At 46.1% G+C, this 10,309-nt stretch overlaps 1 protein-coding gene across 2 annotated transcripts; it reads right to left on the bottom strand.

The window, feature by feature from the left end:
* Positions 1-3,173: 3,173 nt before the first annotated feature.
* SLC7A3 (solute carrier family 7 (cationic amino acid transporter, y+ system), member 3) lies at positions 3,174-8,776 on the bottom strand. 2 transcript variants are annotated; one of them, XM_012643145.1, is made up of 12 exons: positions 8,628-8,776; positions 7,272-7,671; positions 6,789-6,947; positions 6,398-6,575; positions 6,099-6,211; positions 5,749-5,971; positions 5,445-5,584; positions 5,242-5,344; positions 4,487-4,653; positions 4,136-4,302; positions 3,681-3,789; positions 3,174-3,544 (listed from the first exon to the last, which is right to left on the bottom strand). In XM_012643145.1, the coding sequence occupies exons 2-12, from the start codon at positions 7,639-7,641 to the stop codon at positions 3,414-3,416; spliced, it is 1,860 nt and encodes a 619-aa protein (XP_012498599.1). In that variant the 5' UTR covers positions 7,642-7,671; positions 8,628-8,776; the 3' UTR covers positions 3,174-3,413. The 2 variants fall into 2 exon arrangements, with proteins under 2 accessions (XP_012498599.1, XP_012498607.1); XM_012643153.1 differs by having other exon boundaries at positions 7,272-7,642.
* Between the last annotated feature and the right edge of the window lie 1,533 nt (positions 8,777-10,309).

The raw sequence follows: 10,309 nt of genomic DNA, 5'->3' as shown, positions 1-10,309 counted from the left end.
CATGGCAACCTCAAACTCCTGGGCTCAAGCGATCCTCCTGCCTCAGCCTCCTGAATAGCTGGAAGTAGAGTTGCGTACCACTACGCCTGGCTAATATTTTCTATTTTTTGTAGAGATGCGGTCTTGCTCTTGCTCAGGCTGGTCTCGAACTCCTGGCCTCAAGTAATCCCCCCACCTATGCCTCCCAAAGTGCTAGGATTACAGGCATGAGCCATGATGCCCGACTCCTACTTTGCATCTTTGTACTTTGTTTGGGTCAGTTTTATCTCTATGTCCTTGAGGAGGTTAAGATTAGACCATGCCTAAAGCAATTTTCTACCCCATCTTCAAGGACAATGCCTGACTATTCACTGTGTTAACTGTATGAATGTTTCCAAAATATTTTAGATGTTGCACAGCCAAACATTTTTAATAGTTGGATATTTATTAATATTTTAATGTGTATTAGAAAAATACTTTGTTTTCTATTTAGGATAATGATAAAATGTTTTCTTTTAAAAATAAGTATATTTAAGCTTTAAAAAAGTGAGGAGTTTATTTTTAAAAAAATACTCAGTACAAGAATCACACATGGAGAAAAAATTCGTAAAGGTTATAATCAGGTGTCTGAAGTCTGGAAAACACTGCGCTGAATGAAAAGACTAGAAAACCAAACCACAGAACCACTTCCTCCTTCACAAGTGGCTTGTTTAAATAGCAGTACCAGGATTTATCAGTTCTCTCTATTGACAATCTGAAGTAATTGCAAGAATTGCCCATCTTTTAAAAAATCAAAACTCTGCCTCAACTTCCTCCAGCTACTGCCTGAAATGCTAGCCTACAGCCCCTCGTGTGCACGTCTTCAGCCTCCATTCACTCAACCCACTGCAACGTGTCTTCCGCCCCTACTGCCTGATTCTCAAAATGAAAACTGACAAAACCAGTGAAACCCACTCTGTCCTTACCTTATTTAACTTGGTTCTTCAGGCAGCATTTGGTATTGTCGACTTGGGGCATTGCCTATTCACTGTTCCCGAGAAGTTTTTTCCTCCCTAGACTTCCACACCACTCACCCGTCTTTTCAGCCATTCCTTCTCCATCTCCTTCACCGAGTCTTCCTCCTCTATCCCTTAAATGTTAGTGTTACCCTATTCTTTTACTATTATGATCATTACAGAAGGAAGGAAAGAAGTGATGTCTGTACTTGGTAAAAAATTGAAAAAGTAGAGAAGGGAAATCATAGGTTAACGGTTCCTTATATATTTTTCCTGAAAAAAGAATTTATGAATACATTCTCTTTTGTTCTCTCACAAATATTCTATACCTTGGGATTTCATCTCATTTTGTTTTTACTTAACAGAGTATCTTGGAGATCTTTCATATTACTTATTGGCACATATAAGTCTATCTTACTTTTTTAATGGCTGCAAAAGTATCCCACTGAATTAATATATTGTAACTTATTTAACTAGTTCCTTGACGATGCACATTATGTAGCTTCCAAGTTTTATGCTGTTATTAATAATGTCACAGTTAACATCTCTATACCTATGTAAATTTTAAAATTTTCTGTAAGTGGAATTGTAAACTGAAAAGTAATGTGATTTTAATTATCAAATTGCCCTTCACAAAAGTTACAAGAATGTATAGCCCTATCATGCACGAGACTGCCTGTTTACCCTCACTTTTGCCAATGCCTAGTTGTTTAAATTTGTTTCGCTACTCTGTAAGGTAAGAACTAAGATCTCATGGTTGTTTTGATTTGCATTTCTTTAATGAGTAAGGTTGAGCATCTTTTATATTTGTTGGTGTTTTATATTTTTTTCTGAAAACTATTTACATCCTTTACTCATTTTTCTATCAGGTTGTGCATCTCTATTTCTTATTCATTTGTAAGAGCTCTTTGTATATAAAGGAAATTGTATAATTTTTGCTGCAAAAATTTTATTATTTTGTCACAAGGAAATCTTTAGCCCCATGCAGCTTCTATCACATAATACATGTCCTCTGAGTTGTTGACCCCTAAATCTAACTTAATGAGATTTTATGCAGAGTAACTACAATATAATAAATACTCAATAAATGGTTGCTATTATCTCCCTAGTCTAGCTTTCCCCGCCCTCTTCCAAGCTATATTCCGTGCTGCTGCCAGACTAACAAATCCAACCATCCCCTTGCTTGGAATCCTTCAGTGACTCTCCATCCCTTCCCTCCACACACACACCATTTATAAGATAACTGAATTCTTTAGTAGGGTATTCATGGCCTCGCATAAGGTCTCTTCTCTCACCACCCCATAATGTGGCCACCCTCCAGCCACAGTAAACTGTATGCCACACCCCAAATAGTCTGATTTTTAATCCTTCCATGGTTTCCTGCACACTGTTCACTGATAGTCAAACTCTCCCCTCAGTCCACTTCATAATCATGTACTGCAGACTCAAGTCAACTGTATCCTTCTTTGTGTTTCCGCAGCACTCAGTAGTGTCCTGGTACGAATCATATTGTTTTGTAGTCATGTTTACCTGCCTGTCTCCCCCACTAGAGCGTGACTTCCTTGAGGGCAGGAACTATGTTTTATTCATGTTTGTATCCCCAGCACCTAGCACAGGGCCTAGCATTTTATAGGAGCTTCACGTATATTTGTTGTTTGTTGAATAAATGAATGAATGAATAGTTCTCGGTTTGAGCAGGGCTCTGACCTCTGTTCCCTTACTACTTCTATAGCAATCTATATCCATATATATATACAATCCTTTACCAAACTCCCCACAACTGTCTACCCTAGCAGTGCCAAACACCCCAGCAAAAATTTCTGTTGCCCAGGCAATCACGGAAGTCTGGGACTGGTCCAACTAGAAGGGATGGAACAGAAGACAATGGTCTCAGTGTAGGCCTGAACCAATGCCAGTGCTGAGATCAGAGTCCACCCCTAAATGCCAGAGACAAGTATTGCCATCTACTTATCAAGAAACTAACTTTTAGTGTAGTGAGGGGAAAATATTATCTCAAGGTCATTCCTTTAAGTGTGACTAGACTTGATGGCTACTTACACCACCCTCCTCCAACCCTGATTCAACAAGAAGCACACACAGGCACAACAGATACTTTTGTGGTAACAGGAGAAAAAACAAGATAACTTCTCTGAAGTTCTTCCCCCTCAAAAAACAGGACAGTTTCTTTTTTTTTTTTAAACTTTCTTTTAATAATAATTTTTAAAAGCCAGTAAGCAGCTACAGAGACCATTTAAGAGTAGACAAGTAAAAAATAAAGTAGACAAGAAACAGCAAAGACATGGCCTTCACTCCACAATAAATACAGAGCTCTATTAGTATCCCCCACCAACATCACATGGGAAGGCTAGCTCTCCCTGGGATCAAGATTGCTCTCCATTATTTTGTGGGGGGACCAGGTGGCATTCAGGTGTGATGTCATCAAACTGAGTGGGCACAGAGATTGCTGAGATCAGGGTCTACAGTTTTGGCCCTAGACTCGGGCGGGGGTTGGTCATTCTTAACCTCTTCCAGGCTGTGCTGCATCCCATAGCCGAAGTAGATGGCAAACCCTAGTGGGGAAAGGTAGCTGTGAGGTGAGGAAGTAGTGACTTGCAAAGGCTTAACAGGTCTCCTACTTGAGACCAAGAGGGAAAGGAGTTGGGCTAGCACACCCAAGAGGCTTATACTTCCCAAGTGGATACCTACCAATCAGCATCCAGACCCCAAATCTAGCCCAGGTACCAGCTGTCATCTGCATCATAAGGTAAATATTCACAAAGATGCTCATTAGTGGGAGGAGAGGCAAAGCAGGCACCTGAAAATAAAGTAAAATCTTCTTTGTACACACCACAGGATGACCTAGAAAGAGATCACTACCCTACATAGGACAGAAGAGGGAGAGTCCAACCCCTACTCATACTCTGTATTTCAGTGGCCATTCATTTAGCACGCCTTATATGGGGTTCTCCAAGATTACACCGAGCTCAGGGAAATGAAACTGGAAAGGAACTAAAGAGGGTCAGACAAGAAGTCTTTGGCTTCAGTACTGCCTATGTCCTATCTCCAATTAAAGAACATTTATAAGCTTTATTAGACCTCAAGGTATCTGGAGCCTATTCTCCCAAGATGGGTTTATGGGGGCAAAGAGAAGGGTCATTTACCTTAAAGTGAAGGGGAGTGGAGCTCTGTGGCTGTCTCCAGATGACCCCAGTGATTCCAGTAATGAGCATGAGGAGCAGCACAACCACTGCAATCCACACTGGGTCTCCAGAAAGCAATGGAATTGGCCACTGGGCCAGCACCAGGCAAAGAACAATCAGCAGTAGAGCTTCAAAAGTCAAGTTGAGAGACATCAAAACTAACTCTTGAGGCGAACATGCTAAGATGTTACGCACCTCATCCCAAGGAGGGTCACCCTCTCTCTAGTTCTTCCTCAGCCCACCAAATACCACATACTTCCACCCCATCATGCTGACCTCAGAGCCACCCCAGATAAAAATTCCACTGCTCACCAAGCAGCGAGGAACAAACATAGACAACTTGGCCAGAGAGTGGAGTAGGGACAGAGTTGAGTGGGCAAAATAGTCCTTGTAGGGTCAGCTTCTTTGCTTCAGGTATCTTCTCCTCCTGCAACTGCACTTCATCTTCCTCAGTCTTCATCTCCTGATCAGGCTGATACCTGAGGCAAGAATAAGCAGGCAGTATTAAGAACCCTTGGCCTGGCGCAGTGGCTCATGCCTGTAATCCTAGCCCTCTGGGAGGCAGAGGCGGGAAGATCCCTTGAGGTCAGGGGTTTGAGACCAGCCTGAGCAAGAGTGAGACCCGTCTCTACTAAAAATAGAAAGAAATTAGCTGGACAACTAAAAATATATAGAAAAAGTTAGCTGGACATGGTGGCACATGCCTGTAGTCCCAGCTACTGAGGAGGCTGAGGCAGGAGGATCACTTGAGCCCAGGAGTCTGAGGTTGCTGTGAGCTAGGCTGACGCCACAGCACTCTAGCCCGGGCAACAGAGTGAGGCTCTGTCTCAAAAAAAAAAAAAAAAAAAAAAAAGAACAACCCTTAACAACTCTGCCACCTTCTCCCAGGCAGTCTAATCTTCTTCATCACCATTAAGGGTAGAGGCTCTTTTTGGCAGGGAGGGATACCCAAATTCCTCAAGGAAAGTCAGGATGATGAAGGCAGGGGGAAGGAGGAGCAGATCTCCATCATGCCTCATCCAAAACTAAAAACCCCAATCTCAGTATGCAGAGGAAGGGAGTCTCACCTGAGGATGAGAACACAAATAGACACCAGGGAATAAGCAAGCAGGGTCCCAATTGACATAAGGTCCACAAGATCAGTGAGTTCAAAGAGGAATGCCATAAATGCTGAAATTGATGAGCAGAAAAACAAGAAATAAGAAAAGGGAATAGCAAAATTGAAGGAGTCGGTGAAACAACTAGGGGAAGGGGAAAGAAGATTTCTCACCTGCAATAATGCCAGAGACCACAGTGGCCACGATGGGGGTGCGTGTGCTGGTGTGGATTCGGGCAAGGACACGGAACAGGAGGCCGTCCTCTGCCATCGCGTAGATTACCCGAGGCATGGGGAACATAGAGCCCAAGAGGCTGGAAAGGAGAATGCCCAGAGTGGCTGGCATCTCTCGTCCCAAGCCTATGTGTTTAAGGAATCTCCACCTTCACCTCACAGCCCTTTCAAGGGGTATTCTCTGGTACTGAATGCTATAACCCGAGACTCTGACAGCAGAGGAAAACAAACATTTGACACTGACCTGGTAGAAAGAGCACAGAGGGAGCCAACAGCCACAACGTAGCGGGCAGGAGTCCATCCACTATAGAGAAACGCCTCAGGCAAAGGGCTCTCAGGCTGAAGCTGGTAGTACGGCATCATGAGGGTGAGTGCCGAAGAGACCCCAAAATACGCCAAAAAGCAGACTAACAGTGAGATCACAATGCCCAGAGGGATGGAACGCTGGGGATTCCGAGCCTCTTCCCCTGCAGGAAGGGGCACAAAGTTCTGCGTCAGGGAAGCAGGCCCACCCCTCTACCACCACCCTCAATCTGCATGCAGCCTGAGCACACACTGTGCCCAAGCCCCAGACAGAAATGGAATGACTGTTACCAGTGGTAGCAATACAGTCGAAACCAACAAATGCATAGAAACAGGTAGCTGCTCCACGGAGAATCCCCTGGAAGCCGAAAGGCACAAATCCTCCAGAACCTAGAAGGCCCAAGCTAGAGTGAAAGAAGGGATGGAGAAGGTAAGGGTGTGTTCAGCCAACTCTGCACCTTTTCTCTGATGCCAAACTTCAAGGCCCAGCCTCCCATTCTTCCCCATCCCCATCCGGAATCCTTCAGCACAGATCCCCCTCTTCCCCATGGCGTTCCCAGCTCTGCAGTTCCTAAGAGTGACTCTCTAACCTATCGGTGTCATTGAGTTCAGCCATGGCCAATTCATAGTCCTCTTCTGTGAGCTTCCAGTTGTGCAGGTCCCCCTTAATGAAGCCAGAGACGATGATAAAACCAAGAACCAAAAGGTTCACTGCTGTGAACACTTTGGTAACCAGGGCCGACTCACTAGCCCCCAGAGCCAGCAATCCTGTGGAAGAAATGCATTCAGGACCATGAGAAATAAAGCTCTCAGTCCAAACTTTGTTCCCTGCCTCTATATTCCTTCCCGGCTTCACTTCTTCCCCACCATTATCACCTTCATTAAGCCCTTCTCAAGCCCAGCCCCCATCCTCATTCCTGGCCCCAGGGCCTAGCCCCTCCTAACCCCACCTCCATCTTTATACCCCGCCCCTCGCCTCACCGGTGAGCAGCAACACAAGGCCCAGAGCAAAGAAGTCTGGATATTCTGCTAGGACATGGGGCGCATGCAGTGAGATGGTCCCTTGAAGAATCTGAGAGATGTGGTTCCCAATCAAGTTGTCAAAAGCAGAGCTCCAGGCCCGGGCCACACTGGCTGTACCTGGCGCAGCAGAGGAAGAAACAAGGGGTCAAGTTCCCTCCCTCCCCCACACCAGTCTCGCACAAATCTCTTGCCATTTTCGCCTATTCTTACTTTTTAAAAACCAAAACTATTCACTTAATTAAGGAAACCAGGACAGAGGTGAGTAGAATGAAGAATTTCTGCACACCTTCAACCCTCCCAGACCCCCAACAAATACACACATTTAGGGGTATTGAGGTCCTTTGAATAATAAAGAATACTTCGGCCTCACATTCCACCCAGATTCCTGACCCAAAGCCCCTTCACTGGCTGTGCAGTTCCCCCCTTGCCCCACCATCTCACCGATGACATAGGAGAGGATGAGGTTCCAGCCAGTGGTGAAGGCCCAGAGTTCACCCACTGTGACATAGCTGTAGAGATATGCCGAACCAGAACGGGGAACCCGGGCACCAAACTCCGCATAGCACAGCCCAGCCAACACAGAAGACAGGGCAGCCACCAAAAAGCAGATCACAATGGATGGTCCTGCTTTCTCTTTGGCCACCTCGCCAGCCAGGACATACACGCCTGCGCCCAATGTGCTGCCCACACCCAGGGCCACTAAATCCAGAGTGCTCAGGCATCTGGCAAGGCGAGTCTCAGCCATGCCTGGCTCCAGTGTACGTCTGCGTACCAGCTTTTGACCAAATCTGCGAAGTGCCTGCCACAGCATTCTAGCTGGAATTGAAGAGGATGCTAGGATCTGGTGAAAAACAAGACAAATGCCCTTCAATAGGGCTCATTATCCCTAAGCTCTAAAAGTGAATTACAAGACCCACTCCACCAAAGAAAACTATGGAGGAGTGGGGGCAGGGGGCTATCAAAGGGACAAAGGCAAGTCATTTTACCTCTAACCTCAGTTTCTTCAGACACAAGTAGGAATTATAATATCTCACAAGGTTTTTGGAAGGACTAATTTGAGAAAAGGCATGTGAAAGGCCCTTAAAGTACAGTGGCCAGCACCTAGTAAGTGCTCAACCAATATTAGGTCTCTTCTTTCTGTGGCCTGGAAACCATAGGGTTTATCCTAGATCCCAACCCAGGAACCCTGAAACCTAATGTGTCTGTTCCCCGGCCTGTGGCTACTTGGGAATTAAACAGAACTCAACCCAGGTGCTCGCCCCCAAGGCTTCAAACAGACATGGCCCCCAGACAGTCCGGAGGGAGAGGGGACGGACCTTGGCCGAGGATCAAAAGTGAGCACCGATACAATCCCATCTCTCCTCTCCAAGCCCACACCGCTTAACCAGCGCTGCCTTTGCCCAGGGGAGTAAGCAAATGTTCCCCCACTTCCTCCCGCCCTGCTAGGCTGACCTGCGAGCATCAACAGTGAGGCGGGGCTTCGACATCTAAAGATTAGGAGACGCACCCGAGAGGGGCCTCAGGGCAGCCGGGGATTGCTTGCACCCTCCTCTCCGCAGAGGGGAGGGGTTCCGCCCGAAGCCCCCCGACTCAGCTCCCAGATTTTTAGACCCCCATCTAGAAACGGTCCGGGACTGGGGTGGAGATGGGCGCCCTGGCTCCCGGGGCGGGGGTCTCGCCAGCAACAGGTCACGGCTGCGTAGATGCAACTGCATGCTATGGTTGCCAGAGAATCCTAGGTACGCCCGGACCCTCGCTGTCCCCCCTCCGACACACGTGTCGGCCCCGAATGCTTACCAGAGAGCTGTGGCAAGCCCAGGGAGTGAAAAGCCTCGGATCGGGCTCGGTGAGGCTGAGTTAAGCCGAGTTGGGTCGGGGCTGCCGAGTTCGGCTGCTCAGGCTTCAAAGCTGCGGCTTGGGGTCGTTGCGCGCCAAGCGCCCCTTATATACACAGAGAGGCGGAGCCGGTAACGTCATGGGATCCCACCCCCATTCCACCTCCCTACACACAATACACACAGCACACACACTCCTTGGCTTTGCAAAAGGGATTGCGTGGAGCCTTAGGCTGCTTCCCACCCGCAACAGCAAGCCTGGCGTGGCAGAGAGCGAGAAAAGGGAAGGGCAGCCTTTTCCCATTTGCCTCGCTGGTCGTCAGAGCAGGACAATAAGAGGCATCATTTTCTTCCTCTGTGCCCTGTTAGTCAGAATCAGTGATTCTGGGCGGGAATGGGGATCGGGCAGGGGGATGATATGGGGTGTGTTTAGGGGGGAATAGGGTGTGTGTGTGTGTGATGAGTGGTAGGGGAAACAGTATAAGGAGTCTCCACCTCACTCTCCCTCAGTAATCCTTAGCTTTCTTGTCTACACATCTGACCCCAAGCCCTCAGCTCTCATCCTCAGCTGTGGGTATTTCTAATGCAGGCAGCAAGAGAATGGAAGATGGTTTCAAACCACCTGTATACAGATAATGAATCCCATCTAGATTTCTAGGCCCCAGTCTATCCCTGATGTATCTCCAGCTGCCTATAAATATTAAACTATTAAATATGAAATTCTGACAATACTGAAATTCTGGAGAAATAGCTTGTTAAATTCCATTTTACTGATGAGTAAGATGAGGCTGAGAGGCACAACTCGCCTGACACCAAACCATTATTATCATTGACCACCTTACTGATAAAACCGGTCTTGTTGGGCTTCAATGCCTGCCTCCTGTAGGTCCCACATCTCATTCAAATGCAGAAGAAGAGGGGTGTGGCTGCCAGCAAAGCCAAACTGGGAGAGAAGCAGGCCCTTTTAGGCCAGGGGTTACTAGGCAACAAAAGGAGCCAAAGAATCTAAGAATGACCACACTGGTTCAGATCCGTAATCCATCTGGCTCAGTCAATTCTTACTCATAAAGGAGCAGCAAAGGTGGTGAAGGTGTGGTTCTCCTCCACCAAGACATCTTGGACGTTAAGGATAGACTCAAATAGCCTTGCTTCCTTTAATGATCCATTATGAATATGTCACCCATGAGTATAAAATATAAATCCTTTTTTAAGTAATTGGTATTTTCAGCTAACTGCAGCTCCATTTAGGCATTTGTTAAGTATTTATTGAACACTGACCACGTATAGTAGCTAGTATAGCAATGAAGAGACTACAGAAAATCCATGCCCTCCTAGTGTTAATAATGTAATTAGGGAAAGAAAACACACACAATACAACTGAAACCTTATTACATAGGGGTTAGGAGTGCAGTGTTTGGAATTAAGCCTAGGTTAATTCACAGTTCAGCTACTGTGGCACTGAGCAAATTACCTAACATCTCTGAACTTCAGTTTCTGTATATAATATACATATTTCACAGGGCTGTTTTGATACTTAGATGAAATTATGAAGTCAAGTCTTCCTTGCTGGCACATGGAAAGTAGTCAATAGAAACTTGATACATATTCAGAATAATATATTGGTATGTATGATGATTTGGTTGC

This window comes from Propithecus coquereli, unplaced genomic scaffold, assembly GCF_000956105.1.
Source record: "Propithecus coquereli isolate 6110/MARCELLA unplaced genomic scaffold, Pcoq_1.0 Scaffold101, whole genome shotgun sequence".
NCBI lineage: Eukaryota > Metazoa > Chordata > Mammalia > Primates > Indriidae > Propithecus > Propithecus coquereli.
This window is presented reverse-complemented; position numbering and strand designations above follow the sequence as displayed.

Excerpts from the sequence above, each read along its gene's own strand:
- SLC7A3 (XM_012643145.1), bottom strand. The coding sequence starts at position 7,641 with ATGCTGTGGCAGGCACTTCGCAGATTTGGTCAAAAGCTGGTACGCAGA. Across the intron at positions 5,585-5,748 it reads CTCTGTGCTCTTTCTACCAG|CCTCTTGGGCTCTATGTTCC; the intron begins GTCAGTGTCAAA and ends TCTCCTTTCCAG. Across the intron at positions 3,545-3,680 it reads TGGGGTCTGGATGCTGATTG|GGTTTGCCATCTACTTCGGC; the intron begins GTAGGTATCCAC and ends TTTCCCCACTAG.